The sequence below is a fragment of the Oryctolagus cuniculus genome, chromosome 3 (assembly GCF_964237555.1).
Source record: "Oryctolagus cuniculus chromosome 3, mOryCun1.1, whole genome shotgun sequence".
NCBI lineage: Eukaryota > Metazoa > Chordata > Mammalia > Lagomorpha > Leporidae > Oryctolagus > Oryctolagus cuniculus.
This window is the reverse complement of record NC_091434.1, coordinates 53,538,422-53,558,029: the sequence shown is the minus strand read 5'-3', so window position 1 is coordinate 53,558,029 and position 19,608 is coordinate 53,538,422. Positions and strand designations below refer to the sequence as shown.

The 19,608-nt window shown below is 38.3% G+C and overlaps 1 protein-coding gene and 1 pseudogene across 3 annotated transcripts in view; one reads left to right on the top strand and one right to left on the bottom strand.

Moving 5' to 3' along the window:
* FAM171B (family with sequence similarity 171 member B) overlaps positions 1-9,170 on the top strand; it is a 77,809-nt gene extending 68,639 nt beyond the window's left edge. For all 3 annotated transcript variants that reach the window (XM_002712331.5, XM_051849371.2, XM_070071515.1), the window contains 3 exons: positions 547-663; positions 4,109-4,232; positions 4,474-9,170. In XM_002712331.5, coding sequence (XP_002712377.1) covers positions 547-663; positions 4,109-4,232; positions 4,474-5,818 — 1,586 coding nt within the window. In that variant the 3' untranslated portion in view covers positions 5,819-9,170. The remainder of the gene's footprint in view (positions 1-546; positions 664-4,108; positions 4,233-4,473) is intronic.
* A 5,786-nt stretch (positions 9,171-14,956) lies between these two features.
* Positions 14,957-15,055, bottom strand: LOC127491893 (U6 spliceosomal RNA; annotated as a pseudogene).
* Between the last annotated feature and the right edge of the window lie 4,553 nt (positions 15,056-19,608).

The following is a 19,608-nucleotide window of genomic DNA, read 5'->3' as shown; positions in this document are numbered from 1 at the left end:
ATGCCGGCATCCCATGTTCATGTCCTGGCTGCTCCTTTTCTAATCCAGCTCCCTACTATGGCCTGAAAAAGCAGTGGAAGATGGCCCAAGTGCTTGGGCCCCTGCATCCACATAGGAGACCTGGAAAAAGCTCTTGGCTCCGGATCGGCCCCTCTCCAGCCGTCACAAGCCATTTGGCAAGTGAACCAGAGGGCGGAAAACCTTTCTCTTTGTCTAACTCTGCCTCTCAAACAAATAAAAAGAAGATGTTTAAATAATTTAAACTTTATTTCCTTTGGTCATAAATATTTCAAATTATCCTATTTTTTATTTTATATATATATTGTATAATATGTCATTTGTCAAGGGGCTTCCAAATGAACATTTTGAAGCGTCCTTATTTATTATCCCATGATAATGTGTTGCCATGGTTTTTATAGTCTTGGAAAAAAGTCCTGTAAAGTATTCTTCATAAGACTATAAGCAAAATCCTATCAGTGCTAAAGATATAATAGCTAGTTGTTTTTTTGTTTTGTTTTGTTTTGTTTTACTTACATTCCTTTTTAGGTGCTTGGGTAAATCATGGCCGGGGGATGGTCAAAGAACATAACAATCATTTAGTTTGGACATATGACGCACCACATTTGGGCTACTGGATAGCAGCTCCACTTCCTGGATCTAGAGGTATTATAAATATAAAACAAATTAGTTTTTAAAAAGTTAAGTAGACTGGAATTAATATTAGCAGACCTGAGTTTTATTCTAAGTGCTTTTACTTACCTGCTATGGAAAAGCGTTTAATCTTTAGATCTCTGCTTTTTTTGTTTTTCATGTGTATATGAGCAAGTTAAGCTTCATGAACTCTGAATTCTCTTAGGTATAAGAGATGCATCTGTGAGAATGAAGTTTGTTCAGATCAAACATTTTCTTTACTCTTTCACTAATAAATTCTACACAGATCAGGTAGAGTTGCAAGAAATAGCAGTAGGAACAGATTTTGGATAATTGAAAAACATTTTTTGGAAGAATCTGGGGAAAAGGCAGGAATGCCTGCAGTGCCAGAAGACCTAGTAAGCAGCCAAGTTGCTGCTGTGTGGTGGCTGGCTCCACCTTTTGCAGTTCTTTTATCACACTGTTCCTGATGACCTTGTGGGTAGAGAATCTGACCCACCCTTGGGTCATATGCATACCCCTTGTAGTGAAGAGGGCAGAAGAGGATGGACTCTTGTTTCCAAGAGAAGACAGGTGATATTCTAAATGGAAATTGACCTGACATTTTGAACAGAAGGTGGATGGGGGCTTGTGCCAAGAAACCAGGAATAGTCCACTAGGGATGATGTACGTGTGTTCTAGGAGAGGTGAATATTTCATTTTCTTGGACTTAACAGTGTCAGGTAATCTAGATGATTGGTGCCAAAGGAAACACCACCTTCATCTCACGATATTCAAATATTGTATATCTTAAGAAAACAGTCCTGTAACTGCTGTAGTCTAGATCAGTTGTGCTGTTGACTTGTTATCACTTTCTGGGTCTTTGGAGTGTTTGCTGGCATAAACTGAGTTGCTTCTTGGTTTTCCCTGCTGCCAGCTTTGCTGAGTCAGTTCTGGCCTCCAGCATTTTTGTTGCTGTTGCCTATTATCTTGGTTTCCTTGTTCCTTGTAGGCTTATGAATTTACAGAATTGAAACAGGCAGAACTTTTAGTGTTACTTCAGTGAGGATTTGGTAGTGGAGTTTCATGCCTGTATCGCTTCTCATCCTCAGTCATGTGTCAGGGGTGATTGTTTGGGTTTATCAAGTGTTGGGCTCCCGGCTGAGAGGCAGCTGCTACCTGGCTATTTCATGCTGGTCAAGAATCATCCCGATAGACACCCTGATCCAGGATGTGAATGATATTTTACACGCATTTCTCTGTAGTATGTATGCTATCATCTAGCTTTGCACAGGTTCTTCAAAAAGATCATAGAATTCTGTATTATGAAAAAAACTGCATGGATTTCAAAAATTTTTTTGCACCAAAATAAACTGTTTTAAATTCCATTTTACAAGAACTTTCTGAAGCTCCTTTGTATTATAACTATTATTTTGAAGGCTCTCAGTTTTTCCTGAACTTTTATTTTAGTTATTTTAGTGCAGTTTGGGTTTTATGTTCCTTTTGTGTTGACAGCATTTGGACTTGAAGCCTGCAAGATAAGACTTTTCTTCACTGAAGCCAAAATTTACTGTTCTAATAGATAAACATGAGCCTTTATTGCCATATGTGATCAAGAGGGATTTTTTTTTGTTTCTATTTGAAGTTAGAGTGTATGAGATTATTTATTAAAAAACCAGAGGGTGGTTGTTTTTGTTCTTTATGATGCAAAAATATCATGCAGTCTTGCCAGCTGTCTGGCCTTATCCCATTTTTAGATTTGCAGCTGTAATGAAATACTGATAAAAAGAACAATTAATAATTTACTACTTCAACTAAATCCAGATTATTTCATTTTTAACAAAACAACATAAGGAGCATTTGGATTTTGTTGGAAAATGTACTTAATGCTAAAAACATACCTGAAACAACCAGTTTACTTAAGATAGCTTTAGGAATTTTAAAAACCAAGATCGTTTCTAAAATAAGTGGAAGTTCTGTTTCACTTTATCTGTTGCTCCTGCATAGATTAGAGGACTGAAGTAGAAACATCAGATTCTTGTTTAATTTTATTTAGATTCTGTCTGCTGATGCTTTGAAAAAAATCTATTCTGCAAGCATATTAAAGTTAAAGGAACAAGATATTACTAGCTGTATGGATAACTTGTATCCCAGCTGCTCCACTTCCAATCCAGCTCCCTGCCTAGGAAAAGCAGTGGAAGATGGTCCAACTATTTGGGCCTCTGCCACTCATATGGAACACCAGGATGAAGGTCCTGGCCCAGCCATGGCCATTGCAGCCAGCTGGGCAGTGAATCATCAGATGGGAGATCTCTAAGTCTCAAATAAATAAATCTTTTTAAAAAAGTGATGTTGAAGATAACTAATCTTGGGGTAATCTAAAAACATACATCTCCATCAATCTTAGTAGCCTCTGCTGATCATCTTAGTGTGTTTGTCAGCTTTTACAGCAGTAAAGCATATCACGGCAGCATTTGTATGTAAGGACACTTCAAAGAGTTCATGGGAAAATAAAATTGGAAAATAAGTTTATTTTTGTGCAAAAATTTTAAGGCCATGCATAATTTTTCATAACATGAATTTTCCATAAATTTGATTACCCTTCATATGCATGGGTTTCAAAAACCTGTCTTTAAAACATTCATAGAAAAATGAGTTAAGTCCTCTCATAACAGGAGGTAATGGGCCAGCTGTGCCTAGAGCACAGGTGGAAACAGTCACAACTTTTAATCCTTCAAGTCCCAGCATTTTTAGATTGTTACTTTTCTTTATAGCTCTGCTTGCCTGCTTTGCAGATTCTTCCCTTGGAATTTAAAGTTTCTTTTAAAATCAAATGCAGCTGATAAATCAACGCTCATTACCAACATTCTGTCTCAAAACTTCTTTGCAAATTAGTCAGAAATATTTTCTCCTGGTTTATTTTACCAAATGTTCTGCTGCTGTATGGTTTGGGTCATAATTTCTGCTACCAGCTAAAACAGTTTCCTCCTCATTTGTTTCCTGGCCTCTCCAGGAGCCACCATCACATATTGTTAGTTTTAGTTATAGCAGCCTCTCAGCAGCATCTACTGGCAGTTTCTCCAACTGTGGCCACTGCTGCAGTAACAAACAAAGCTGTGGTCTCAGGGCTCACAATAGTAAACATCTACTTGCTACTTAGATTTCATGGGTGTTTTGGGTTGGGTTTGGTTCAGTACAGTGTGTTCTCTCATTCTAGACCCCGGATGGAAGGAGTAGTGATGCTCTTCATATCCGAGTATTAGGATGCCCTAGTGATTGGCCAGAGCTAGACCATGCAACCTCAGTTAAACTGCACACATTTCCTTGGTCAGAGAAATCTAATGAGAAGTCTGTCATGGGGGTGGGCTGGGGTCAGAGCAAACAGAAGTGTGTGTACATTTTCAGTCTGTCTTACCTAGGATGTGACGTAGTTAAAATTCTGATCCAAAATATTTTCTCTTTATCTTGAACCATGTAGGCTCAGGTGCAAATGAAGATTCCAAGGACATAACTGCCTACCACACAGTGTTTCTTACAGCCATATTAGGAGGAACAATAGTCATTGTCATTGGATTTTTTGTTGTGCTGCTTTGTTATTGCAGGTAAGAAGAGCATTAATGAATGAATATAAACACAGACCCATCAAAATATCATTTTAGTATATTCTGTATATTCCAAATTATATTTGTAGAAATAGTATTCGACCTTCAAAATACATAATTAAAAATAAAATGGTTGTATTATACAGTAGCGTTGCTTATGTGATACCTATAGAACAGGGTGATTTTTAAGAATGAACTTTCTTGATCATAACTTTTAAATTTGGTTTTGCCTTCTCTCTAGGGGTAAGTGTGGTACTCCGCAGAAGAGGGAAAGAAATATCACTAAACTTGAGGTCCTCAAGAGAGACCAGACAACTTCAACAACACACATAAATCACATCAGTTCTGTCAAAGTTGCATTAAAAGCTGAGGAAAAGTCACAGCTATTCAATGCCAAAAACTCCACACATAGCCCTCAAAAGAAGGAGCCAGCAAATGCAGAACCAGAAGAAAGAGTTTCAATGGTGAAAACTCGGGACAATTTTAAAATCTACAATGAAGATGTTGCGTTTCTGTCAGTCAATCAGAACACTTACTCAAGAAACGCAACACAGTCTTTGGAGCCCAACGTAGGGTCCAGACAGCCTAACCACATTAACAACAATGTGTCTTCATCATTAGGTGATGCTCAAGAGGAAAAGAGGTATCTCACAGGTAACGAGGGGGTATTCGGGCATTCCCACATTCCAGAACAGCTTATGCATATCTACAGCCAGCCCATTGCCATCCTTCAGACATCCGACCTTTTCTCCACCCCAGAGCAGTTACACGCTGCCAAGTCAGCTACTTTGCCAAGAAAGGGACAGTTAGTATATGGCCAACTGATGGAGCCAGTAAACAGAGAGAACTTTACCCAGACGCTGCCCAAAATGCCGATGCACTCTCACGCACAGCCTCCAGAGGCCAGAGAAGAGGATATGGTACTCGAAGGCCAACAGAGCTTGCCGTCCCAGACTTCAGATTGGAGCCGATACTCCAGCAGCTTACTGGAATCAGTCTCTGTTCCTGGGACACTAAACGAAGCTGTTGTAATGACTCCGTTTTCATCAGAGCTTCAAGGTATTTCAGAACAGACCCTCCTGGAGCTGTCCAAAGGAAAGCCCTCGCCCCATCCCAGAGCCTGGTTTGTGTCTCTTGATGGAAAGCCAGTCGCACAAGTGAGACACTCCTTCATAGACCTGAAAAAGGGCAAGAGAGCTCAGAGCAATGACACGAGCCTGGACTCTGGGGTGGATATGAATGAGCTTCACTCAAGTAGAAAGCTGGAGAGGGAGAAAACATTTATCAAAAGCATGCATCAGCCCAAGATCCTTTACTTAGAAGACTTAGACCTCAGCAGCAGTGAGAGTGGAACCACCGTCTGCTCGCCTGAGGACCCAGCTTTAAGGCACATCCTGGATGGAGGGAGTGGAGTCATCATGGAGCACCCTGGGGAAGAATCCCTGGGAAGAAAAAGCACTGTTGAAGATTTTGAAGCCAATACATCCCCCACTAGAAAAAGGGGCAGACCGCCGCTAGCCAAAAGAGACAGCAAGACCAATATCTGGAAGAAACGAGAGGAACGCCCACTGATTCCCATCAATTAATTCCAATAGTGGTTGTGTTTCTGCTGTCTTGTGCTGTTCTTGCTTCTTGTTGTCAATTACAGTATGAACTTAAGAAGTGAGACTGAGCAATCTTAAGGTCCATCGGCAGTCTCAAGCAGAGTAGATAGTAAAATGGTAATTCAGTAATCAGAGAGAAAGATACTGAGGAATGTTTTTTCTGGCCTATTCCTTTCATTTATTTTGGGTATTAATTTGAAATATCCAAGTTTTCAAAATGTAAAGTAGTGTAAGGTGTTATCTGAAAACATTACTTAGTCAGCCAGATGGGCCTTGACTCTCTAGAATAACAATGAAATGAGTACTCCTAAAGTTGCTTCCAAAAATAGAAATGAAACTCTTTTTCAGGCTTCGAATTCCTGTGAAATGTTACTGTGTTCTTCTCTGCCTACACTTGAAAATAGCTTGATAAATGTTCTGGATTGATGTCATTCTAGAGTTTAAAGACCAAATAACATTTTTAATTGATAGAAACAGCATGCATATTGTATCATCCCAAAACTGGTTGTCAGGGAGAGAGATGCAAGCTCTTAGTTATTTTTGGATATAACTTTACCCAATAAGATCTTACTTGGAAATTATCCAAGTTTTATTTTCAATTTTTTTCCCTCTCTCAAAAATAAATGAGCTTAATTGTCCAGGAAAACTTTTTCCAAACTGAAAAAAAGAAAAAGACAGTTTAAGGCTCACTGATACGTTACCAATTTAAATGTATTTCTTCTATTCCAAAACAAATTTAGTCACTTAAATGGCTATCAAACTTGATGTTTTAAAAAAATCAATGACGTAGAAGTTTCTTATGAACATCAAAACATTAAAATATGTGAGATAAAGGATGTAGACATTTCACCCTTTTGTCTGAAATGTTAATGAACAGGAAAAAAGGCCATTTTCCAGAGGCTCAAAAACAATTTCGGGGATCAGCATTGTGGCTCATCAAGTTACACCCTCATTTAGAATGCCAGCATCCCATATCAGAGCACCAGTGCCAGTCGCTGCTGCTCTTCTCATTCAGCTTCCTGCTAATGTGCCTGGGAAGTCAGTGGAAGATGGCCCAGGTGCTTGGGCCTCTGTCATCTGTGTGGGATACCTGATGAAGTTCTTGGCTGCAGCTTGGCCCAGCCTGGCCATTTGGGGAGTGAACTAGTGGATGGAAGATCTGTCTCTCCAACTCTTTCAAATAAGTAAATCTTAAAAAAATAACTTCAGGATAGTATCTGGGAATTCAGATGGTGGCATTCGTGAAACATGTTTGAAGAAAACACTTTCCATTTCAGGAGAAAAGTGAAAGTTTTTGTTTAATCATTTATGGTCCAGCATTTTTTGGAAATAATTTAGTACAGAATTCAGTGTGAACACATTCAAGAACTGTTTTTAATTATGTTTTTAACTCTGAATAATAATTCAGGTGTTCTAAAAATAAAAAGTCCTTGTTAATTAAAGTCAACCTACCCCATTTTTTTTTTTCTGAAAATTTCCATGAAGGCAAATGTGTGAAGCACCTCTCCTTTTCCTTTTAAGGGATAAATAAAACTAAAACTGCTTTAATTCTCATCCTCGGACATTCAACATGGGAGCAACTTAAATACCTAAGCAACATAAACAAGTTGAGAGAACCAAAATAGTCACATGAGCTTTAGTAAGACTGTAGATACATGTACAATGAACTACAACATTTTTTTTTTCCTACACCAAAATGTTAGCCTTCAGCCAATTTTTTTCCTATAACCACTTCTAAAACAGTTGTCCTTTCAGGTAAATCACCTACCTTTATGTATTAACCCAAAGAATGTAAAGACCCTGGCAAATGCTTGTGATAGATTACCCCAATCCATGGAAATGATAAATGTTTTGGGTAGTACCTTGGCTTTTTTTTTTTTTTTTTTTGAGTAATGATAAGGCTCATATTTGGAGGAGGCTTCTTATTGGTCTTACACAGAAAGATAAAAGCAGCATGAATGAAAATGATTTGGAAAGGGTTAAGGGATAGTGCTCTGCTGAAGTGCCTTTGCTATAGAATCGCATTATTAGAAGGATATAATAACATCTTTTGTAATTGTACATTTTCTGTTAGCCAAGTTAAACAGATGTGCAGTTTTTTATTTAAAAAACATAGACCTAGTGTTTCATGTTGGAACAATGAACTTTGCATGTAAGTAACATTTATCTCCTTCTTTTGTGGGTTTAATTTTTTTTAAAACCAGTATATTGATAAATGTTTATGTTGGAGTGAATTTAGAAACTGTATAGCAAAATGTTGCATTTCCTCAACATTTTAAGTATTTTTCTCACCTTCAAGTAAAAATATTTCATCTCCACTTGGTAATAGAATACATATAATATTATAAGGTTGCACCATTCAGTTGTGTCACTTTGTTTTTTTGTGGAAGGGAAATGAAACAGTGTATTCCAAGGGCTTTTCTAGAACTACTTACTTGGTTTATGCTTTTTTACACTGCACATGCTGTTTTCAATTGGGAATTTGAGGCAATTTATCTTTTTCTAATGATCAGAAGAGTGTGACTCCTTATTTGTGAGTAGTTCAAAGATTTCCTGTTAAAAATTGAAGCCATCTACTTTTTCTTAACCCAAGTGACAATAAACCAACAATATTCACTACTTTCTTAAATTTTTAAATTGAAAGCCAAGAGGTTTTCTGCAAATGTAAGCCTAGATAATTTTGGCCATAAATTGTTAACATTTGTGGATCCTTTTTACATACTTTGGATATATCTTGAAGGCAAAACTTCCCTCAATTAACTGATGGGTTCATTCACTAAAAAGCACAGCTATATGTAACTTTTGAATACATAATGATCTTTTGAGACTTTATAAAAATCAATTTTTATGACTTTATGCAGTTGTATAGGGATTATGCCCTTTTATAGTAGTATACCACAAAGATCACAAATGTTGAGGAATGAAAGTACTTCTTTGCTTTGGCAATCGTTTTCAGATTACTTGCTGTGTTTGAATTCTCTGGTATCAATGCATATTATGGGTTTTTAGAGATCTGTATGTAAAATGATGTCCCTCCAAACTTCACAGAAAGGTGAAGTTCAAGGTAACACATTGATTTGTAAAATATGAGTTACTTATTTCCCCATGCACCAGCATCATGAAGGGATTTGTCTGTATTAATTTCCATTTCAGATCTAGAATTGACATTTGGCCTTCTTGTTTCCAAGTGTTTTTATGTTTTGTATTCTTTTCAGAGAAATTCACAATTCAGTGTATTTATTGCCATTACTACCACATTTACTGCTGAAAACTGTAATAATCTGAAGATTTGTAAAATGTTAAACAGTTCATTAAACATAAAATAAACCTAAAATTTTATTTGGTGCATTGTTTAATTCTAGGTAAGCTATGAAGCACACTCATTTAATCCATAAACATTCAATCGATTTTACTTTTTGTTCATTACACACCCTACTAGTAAAATCAACCCTTGGTTTATATGATTATACTTCATGTCTCCAAAGTTCACATTTAAGGAGATAAAGTTAAAGACAGATTTCATATAGTCAGAAGATTTAATCTGATAGAATGTAAAATAAATTGCAGTCTCCAAAACAGCAGTGAGAAAATGATTCAATATCCATTTCACCTTTTAAAATATTTCTTGGACTTTCAAATTCAGAGTAAATTATAACAAAGAATCTAAACAGTGTTAGATCCCCAACAGCCCTTCTGCTTAGCCAACGATATTAAGTTTAAGAGGTTTGTATTTGGGAACTGTACAATACTTTGTAAAATCATCCTGGCACATTTCATATATATATTTCTATATATATATATATATATAGAAATAACTTTGCTTACTTCTGGGAACTGGGCTCTAAATCCATTCATAAAAAGCAAGGTATCTGGGGCTGGCCTTGTAGCACAGTGCGTAAAGCCACTCCCTGTGACATCAGCGTCCCATATGGGCACATCTTCTCCACTTCCAACCCAGCTCCCTGCCAATGCACTTGGAGAGGCAATGGAAGAGAGCCCAAGTGCTTGGATCCCTGCCACCCACATGGGAGACCTAGAGGAAGTTTCTGGCTGTTGGGGCCATCTGGGGAGTAAACCAACAGAAGATTATTTCTCTCACTCTGACCTTCAAATAAATATATCTTTAAAAAACAAAACATGATACCATAGAGCCTATGACCCTTAACACTAGCATTGTGTTAAAGACTTCAGTTAGAGCCCTCCAAGTGCCAGCTAGGCTGCGGCTGCCTTTATTCCAAGGCCTGATCTCTATGTGATCCTAGAGACTTAGCAGAAATGATGCAAACCCTGGAGGAGTCATGAGGATCCAAACTACACAGAACTGGTTTATGATCAAAAACATTTCTTAGATCCTAATCATGTGATTTCTGAAATCACAGTGTTCATGAGCTGGTCATAATATTGTCTTCTCAGGAAAACTAGTGAGACTGAAAAATAACTGTAGGAAAGGATGTTGAATGGAGGTCATAGAATTTTAAATTAGTTAATCAAAAGTTTTTTACCTCTTAGTCCTTAATAATTGTGATAGTCAAGAACACTTCCCTTGAATCACATGTTGGGAAAATGTTAAACACAATATTTAGGATCTGAAATTCACTTTTTGATCTTGTGTAGATTTCTTTTTCATGATACATGGTGAGAGCTTAATTCTATGAATAAGTTCTCTGAATCAGATGGGGGGTTAATTTCTGAGGTAACTACCTCATTGCTTTAGATTTGGGTTTGTTTCTTCCATCAAGGAAATTTCCTGTGTTTTCTCTTTATTTTAAGCCTCAGTGTAGGTTGGTATTGTAGAATTCTATTAAGATTTTTTTTTAATACTTTCAAGAAGTGGTGCTCTGTTGCAGCAGATTAAGCTGTCATTTATGACAATCACATCCCAAGTATTGAGTACAGGTTTGAGTCCCAGCTATTCTGCCTGCAATCCATCTTCCTGCTAAAGTGCTGGGCCCTGCCACCTACTTGGGAGACCTGGATGTAGTTCCTAGGTCTTGGCCTTGGCCTTGCCAGGCAACAGCTTTTTAGTCATTTGGAGTGACCAACACATGGAAAATCTCTCAAATGACTAAATATTTAGAAAAATATATATGTACTTTCAGACAGCATCTAAGAAAAACACTAAAAATCAGCCATGGGGCCAGCGCTGTGGTGTATAGGGTTAAACTGATGCCTGTAATGCAGGTATCCCATCTGGGTGCTCTTTGGTGTCCTGGCTGCTCTACTTCTGACCAGATCACTGCTAATAGGCTAGGCAAAGCAGCAAAAGATGGCCAAAGTTGTTTGGGCCCCTGCCACCCACATGGAAGACCCAGATGAAGCCCCTGGCTCCAGCCTGGCTCAACCTTGGCCATTGTAGCATTTGAGTAATAAACCAGTGGATGGAAGATCTTTGTATCTCACAAGTAAGTAAATCTTTTTTTTTGACAGAGTGGACAGAGGGGAGACAGAGAGAAAGGTCTTCCTTTGCCGTTGGTTCACCCTCCAATGGCCACTGCGGCCGGCACACTGCGCTGATCCGATGGCAGGAGCCAGGTACTTATCCTGGTCTCCCATGGGGTGCAGGGCCCAAGTACTTGGGCCATCCTCCACTGCACTCCCGGGCCACAGCAGAGAGCTGGCCTGGAAGAGGGGCAACCGGGACAGAATCCGGCGCCCCGACCGGGACTAGAACCCGGTGTGCCGGCGCCACAAGGCGGAGGATTAGCCTAGTGAGCTGCGGCGCCGGCCCTCAAGTAAGTAAATCTAAAAAAAAAAAAAAAAACAAAACAAAAAAAAAACAATTTATAGCGTTAGGGGCCCAAGATGTTATAAACTAAAAAATGGTAAAATGTTTCCATTTTAAGGACAAAAACCCAATCACACTTTACTCCGTCTGTTAGCTATAGATGAACATCTTCCTATTTCTGTTGGAAAAGTTCACATGTTGAAAAGCATATGCTATTTTTTTTCCTTAGGTGACAAACCATTCTTAGTTTCACTGTGTATATCCTGGTTTTCAGTCATACACTTGATATAGCTGTGAATAATATTCCACAGTGTTGTAGGAATACCCCGATTTCCCACATGACTTGGTCTTTTTCTTCTATTCTCTAAGTTTACTGTAGGTTTCATAATTTATCTGTTGACTGGTTCTAATCCTTGTAGACCTTATTAAAACCCTAGACTTAACTGCAGACAGTGTGATTCAAAACAAACCAGGTAATTACATTCCCAAGAGACTTTGGGCTTATTACACATGAACAACTTAGATAACAACCTTTCCTAAATGATATTATAAAAAGCACAATTGTGGCTAACAGGTGTTATGGAATAAGTATCTTGGAATGATTTTATCGAATATATATATTTTAGTCCAGAAAATATAATACTATTTTACATACAAAGTAGTTCCTAAAGTGTTTCAATTTAAATTTATTTCCAATAGGCAGAATTTTATAAGTACTATTTTGAAACTGATTTGTAATTTAGATAACTTATGCAAAACTTTGTCCATTAAAAAGTAGAATAGTTTAATATTTTTATATTTTCTCATTGTTACTATTTTTAACATTTAGTGTTTATGATTTAAAAAATGAATTACTTATTCTATGGATTATTTAACAAAAACATTGATCTGATTGGTCATTAAAGAGGATGTTAATGACAAGTAGATGAGGTTTATAATTTGAGTTTAACAGCTGTTTCTATGGAGTGCTTAATATTTATAAAATAAAAGGGAAAAGAAACCAGAATTACTTCTCTGGCAGATTATTCTGTTTTTATTAATGTATAGGTTAAATGGAAAAAAAGGACCATGAAAATGAATTTATGTTAAAGGCCTTTAGCACGTGCTAGTTTTCTGAAAGCCTGGTTTCTCAAAAAGTCATTCTATTGGTCTATCATTTGCTTTTTCCATGATGCAACATAAGCTATAATGAATTAGCTAACAAGATAATTGTACTTTTTCTCCTTTGTATTGGGACTTGTATATTCCTGCTTCATCTAGAAGTCAAGATGAAATCTGACACTATTAAATGTAGCCTTAGTAAAGCAATTTGAATCTGAATCAGAGAATTTCTAAAATTACATCTGCCACTGGATGGACTCCTCAGTTCACTTCTAAAAATATAAAATTTGTTGATTATGTATGGACTGCCTTATGATATGTACTAAATTATTATATTGAATGGATATTTATATCATTTATTTTTGTCTCCTTAGATCGTTAGATTCTATGGGAGGGAGTATGCTTTATAATTCACCTGAGTCCCAACAATATATTTAAATAATATACACGCAGTAAATATTAAGAAGTTACATATTGAATGGATAATGGATTTTTTTCAGTGGAGGAGGAAGGAGAGTGAAGTCACCAAGATGGTAGGAAAAAACAACTCCCATATTTGTATTCCTGCATTAACCATAATTTAGCAGTTACCCACAGACAAAAGCACCTTTGTGGGAGATTTCGGATCCAGATAGGAGATTGTGAAGCCCTGATAGAGTCCAAGGCCTAGGAGCGCTATTTTGAGAAGGTATTACCATGCCCAGTAAGCAGGTTGGTAGACTGTTGTCCATAGTCTATAACTAGAAAAGGCCCTGACCTCAAGGAACTCAATTAGCCCTGTTTGGCTTGGGTTTTGCTACCAGAACCATCCACCAAGGATCTAAGAGTTAAACCCACTTATGCCTGATATGATAGGTCTGCTGATCTTTTTGTTGGCTGTAAATTCCCAAGTGACCCAGAGACCCTGCTCCAGTCCCTTTTTGCTGAAGGCTAAAGAAGACCTACTCCCAGTGAGATACCTGGTGGTGGTGGTGATAGTGTTATGTATGTTTGAGTCCCCAGGGACAGACCCAGAGAACTTGATTTTGGGGCCAGCGCTGTGGTGCAGTGGGTTAATGCCCTGGCCTGAAGCACCAGCATCCCATATGGACAACAGTTCTAGTCCCGGCTGCTCCTCTTCTGATCCAGCTCATCAGTTCTAGTCCCGGCTGCTCCTCTTCTGATCCAGCTCTCTGCTATGGCCTGGGATAGCAGTAAAAGATGGCCCAAGTCCTTGGACCCCTGCACCTTCGTGGGAGACCTAGAGGAAGTTCCTGGCTCCTGGCTTCGTATCGGCGCAGCTCTGGCCGTTGAGGCCAAATGGGGAGTGAACCATCGATGGAAGACCTCTCTCTTTCTCTCTCTCTCTCTGTGTGTGTGTCTCTCCTCTCTCTGTGTAACTCTGACTTACAAATAAATAAATCTCTTTAAAAAAAAAAAAAAAAACTTGATTTTAGCTGTGTAACTGGAAACAGCCTCATGACCAGATTCGAGCCCATCTAATCAGTTGGGGGCAGGGAGCCAATATGGCCTGCTTAGCCAAGTCAGTGGGAGCTCGCTCAGGGATTCAGAGGAAGCCACATTTGATTTGTACACCTGGTAAAAGGCCTGTCTTTAAGAACCCTGAAGCAGATCCTCATTCCTGCACCAGCCAAGGTACTTGGGGCAGCCTAGACCACCTAGAGACTGCCAAGGATCCATACCCAGTATAAACAGGCTGGCCAACTGTGGACTCATCAGCCACATGACCTAGCTCCAACCCCACTTGACTACAGCACTGTAGGCAATCCCATGATCCCAGTGACCCAGCAAGAGAAGGCCCATTCCTGACAAAACCAGTTAGTAAAGACTGGAAGAGATGCTTTCTCCTTCAAATGCACAGACACCAATTTAAGGCTGTGCAGATAATGAAAAATCAGAAAAACATGACCCCACCCCCAAGAAAACTAATAATACTCCAGTAACTGATCCCAAAGAAAGATCTATAAGTGGTGTGAAAAATAACTCAAAATAATTTTTAAAAATGATTTATTTATTTGAATGGCAGAGCAATAGAGAGAAGGAGAGATCTTCCACCTGATGGTTCATCCCTCAAATGGCCGTAACAGCCAGGGCTGAATTCAGGAGCCAGGAACTCCATCCAGTCTCCCACATGGGTAGCAGGGCCCCAAGTACTTGTATCATCATCTGCTGCTGACCCAATTGCATTAGCAGGAAGCTGTATTGGAGGCAGAGCAGCTGAGACTCCAACTAGGACTTAGAGGCAGGATGCTGGTGGTGTGTGCAGCCATGGCTTAACCCTCTGTGCCACAAAAAGAAATATGAATCCCTTCACAAATTTGTGTGTCATGCTTGAGCAGGGGCCATGGTCAGTCCGTATCTTTACAATTTGAGCATCTGCTTCTGTAGTGAGCACCCGAATAATCACCTTAAACCCAATGAGAAGCAAGGAAATACAGACAACTAAACAAAACTAGGAGAATGATTGAACAAAATGAGAAATTTCATAAGAAATATAAACCAGGAGGCTTTCACAATTGCCAAATAAGAGTGCCTAACATTTACCTTCACCTTTAAAGAGAACAAAAACAATAAATAACTACATTTCCAGGTGAATGACTGAGGAAGAACTCAGCAAGCAGATTGGGAAATTTGTTGAACCATGAGATATGGGTTGGCATCACAGAAAGTAGAAAAAGCCAACTGGCAACTGCAACCCAGGCCCCAGGACTAGGGGAAATTCTCCTTCTCATTGCAGAGGAAAGGGGTAAACAGGGAAGCCTCAGCAAAGCCAGTCTCTGCGGACACCTTATGCTGGCAATGCTAGCTACTGGAGGGATCAACAGTTGTCCCAGGCTTGGACCAATTAAAGGAAGTTACCAGGAATATACACAGCTTTGTCGCTCCCCACCTCTGGAACACAGGCTGCAGCAGTTGGCTGTCATTTTGAGAGAGGTGTCACTGTTAGAATCCATACTGCCCTAAGGAACAGAGTCCCTCCATATCCCCATCACTGGGGCCCAACAGACATTTTACCACACTAGCAAAAAACAACAACAACAACAACAACAACAACAAAACTGCATCCTCAAGTAGACCTCACAAATTAAACCAAGTCATACTTACCCATACAGCACTCTGTATCACAAGAAAAAGGGAATTCAAAAATAAATGGGGGACTCTGTCTCAAAGTTTCTACAAGAAAAGGCTGTTTCCTCTTGAGACTTGGGACCCTACTCCCTATTCTATCACATTTGCCTCCTACCTGGGGGTGCTTGCCACCACTGGGATCAACAACATGCACCAGGATTGCCAACAAAGGATCTCCAACATCTGCCCCCGCCCTGATGGCTGCTGATGGGACTGTATATCCACCCAAATAATTTGACAGTAGAGTTTCCTGACCATGCAACCATTGTATTTGGCCATGAAAAGGACATAGTACCTTGTCATTGCGGTGTGTTGGTGCTCCCTTGACCAAGCACATATTTGGTGAATGGGTGAATGATAGAACTGGAAACCACATTGGGACCTAGGACCTAGCTCCACAAATGCAGATCACTGCCTAGACTTATATGACATTGCCAGGATTATGAGCCTGTGCACCTATGTCCCTGACCCTGCCACAATCCTCAGGACATAGGCAACCCCAATGACTTCAGAGCATTCCCCCCACACCCCCGCCACTGCTGCCATTGATTATAACAGAAGGTACAGGACTACAATAATGTGTACAAATGTAACTAAAGTGAAAGTAGCCTACTACCTTGACAGTTGAAGATATGTCTTTGGAAAAAGTCTTTCAGTACAAACCCCACTCTTTAAAAGTGAAAGAGACAAATGATATGCCACATACATTTATATCAACATAGAAGCACAAGAAGTATGAAAGCGCAAAGCAATAAGAAGCCCTAAAGAGAACACAATAACACATCAGTACAAACAAAAAGGACAATGATAAAATGCCTAATAAAGGACTCAAAAGAATGATAATGAAGATATTCAAAGAGATACAAGAGAATTCAGACAGAATAAGGAAAACTTTGCATAATAAAAATGAAAAATTCAGCAGAGATGGAGATATTGATAAAGAACAAAATGAAAATTTTAGAAATGAAAAAGTAAGACAAATAAAAATACACTGAAAGACTCAACAACAGTAGATCAAGCAGAAGAAAGAAAATATCTGAGGCGGAAAGCACTGGTATTGGTGCAGCAATTATTAAGACATTGCTTGGTAGTTTGTACCCCATCTCAGGGTGCCTGGGTTTGAGTTCCAGCTCTGCTTCTGATTCTAGTGTCCTGGGAGGCAACATATGATGGCCAAGTGCTTAGGTCCCTGCCATCCATGTGAGATTTTAAAAAATGAAGGCAAACTTTGAGATATTTTGGACACCATTAAACCCTAAAAAAACTGAATATTGAGAAATCTTGAAGGATGAGAGATAAAGGCATAAATAATTTTAAGACATCAATAGTTAAAAAAAATCCCCAAATATTGACAAAGATTTGCATAGTCAAGCACAGGAGGCCCATATGAACCCAAATGTATGCAAACAGAAAAGATCATCACTGTGACACATTATAAACTCCCAATACAACTGAAAGAAAATTCTAAAATCTGCAAGAGAAAAGTACCAGTTCACACTGAAGAGGGTTCCCATTAGACTAAGGCTTCTCAGCAGAAATGCTTCAAGCCAGGAATAGAATAGAATATGTATTCTGGGTTCTGAAAAAATAAAAAATAAAAATAAAAAAACTTCCATATATATTCCATATATATAATATATATTCCGTATATATAGCCATAGAATATACCCAGCAAAGCTATCTTTCATAAATGAAAGAGAAATAAAGATGTTCCAAAAAACTTAAGGAACTTACCACCCCCCAACTTGTCTTACAAAAGATACTTAAAGGGGTTCTACATAAAGAAACAAAAGGATAATTACTATTGTCAAACCATGTTGAGGTACAAAGCTCACCAGAAAAGCAGATATATGAAATGGAAATAAATAGAAATAAGAAAATATTATCAGAGTAAATTGCCACACTCAAAAGAAGAACAAGAAAAGAGGAAGAACACAAGATATTCAAAATAAGAATAAGGGAAATTTACAGTAAGAGATATTCCAAGATGGCAGAATAGGGAGGGAGTTTACTGCTTTAGTCTAGGGGAAGATAGTTTAAAAAAAACTCCTCAGTTAAAAGGCTCATACTGGCCGAATGGATTAAAAAACAAAACCCATCTATTTGCTGCATACAAGAAACACATCTTTCCAACAAAGGTGCATGCAGATTAAAAGTCAAAGATTGGATAAAAGATATTCCATGCTAACAGAAACCAAAAAAAGGGCTAGCATAGCCATTTTAATATCAAACAAAATAGACTTTAACACAAAAACTGTTAAAAGAGACAAAGAAGGGCACTATATAATGATTAAGGGATCAATTCAACAGGAAGATTAACTTATAAACATATGCACCTAATTACAAGGCACCTAGCTATTTAAAAGAAATGTTAAGGAACTTAAAGGGAGACTTAGATACAAATACAATACTACTGGGAGACTTTAACACTCCACTCCCAGCAATGGACAGATCAACTAAACAGAAAATCAACAAGGAAACACCAGATATAATCGATACTATAGGCCAAAAATACCTACATAACTTTTCATCCTACAGTTGCAGAATACATATTCTTCTCACCTGTGCATGGAACTTTCTCTAGAATTTACCATATTGACTAGGCCATAAAGCAAGTCTCAGCAAATTAAAAAAAATCAAATTATACCATGCATCTTCTCAGATCACAATGCAATGAAGCCAGAAATCAGCAATTCAGGAATCTCTAGAAATATATGCAAACACATAGAGACTGAACAGCATGCTCCTGAATGAACAGTGGGTTATAGAAGAAATCAAAACTTTCTGGAAGCAAATGAAGATAACACAACATATAAAAACTTATGGGATATAGTAAAAGCAGTGTTAAGAGGAAAGTATAGCAATAGGTGCCTACATCAAGAAATTGAAAAGGCACCAAATAAATGATCAATGCATCTCAAGGATCTAGAAAAACTACAGTAAACCAGCCCCCAAACAAGTAGGAAAAGAGAAATAAGTAAAATGAGAAGAAATCAACAAAGTTGAATCCAAAAGAACACTACAAAAGACCAGCAAAATGAAGAGCTGGATTTTGAAAAAATAAACAAAATCGACACACTTTTGGCCCAACTAACAAAAAAAAAAAAAAAAAGAAAAAGAAAAAGAAAAGAAAGAAAGAAAGAAAGAGGACTCAAATCAATAAAATTAGACATGAAATAGGAAGTATAGCAACAGATAGCACAGAAATTAAAAAAAAATTGTCAGAAATTACAATGAAGAGCTGTATGTTAACAAATAGGGAAACCTATAAGAAGTACAAAGATTCCTGGACACATACAACCTACCTAAAATGAACTATGAAGACATAGAAAACCTAAACAGACCAATGATGAAGACAGAAATTGAATCAGTAATAAAGACCCTCCCAACAAAGAAAAGCTCAGGACTGGATGGCTTCACTGCTGAATTCTACCAGACATAGAAAAAACTAGAGTGCTGGGTTCTAGTCACAGTTGCTCCTCTTCAAGTCCAGCTCTCTGCTGTCGCCCAGGAAGACAGTGAAGGATGGCCCAAGAACTTGGGCCCCTGCACCTGAATGGGAGACCGGGAGGAAGCATCTGGCTCCTGGCTTCAGATTGGCACAGTGCTGGCCATAGCAACCATTTGGGGGGTGAACCAACGGAAGGAAGACCTCTCTCTCTTTCTCTCTCTCACTAACTATCTGTCAAATAAATAATAATAATAATAATAAACTAACTCCAATTCTTCTCAAGCTATTCAAAACAATTGAAAGTGAGGGAATCCTCCCAAACTCCTTCTATGAAGCCATTTTAAACTTAATTCCCAAACCTGAAAA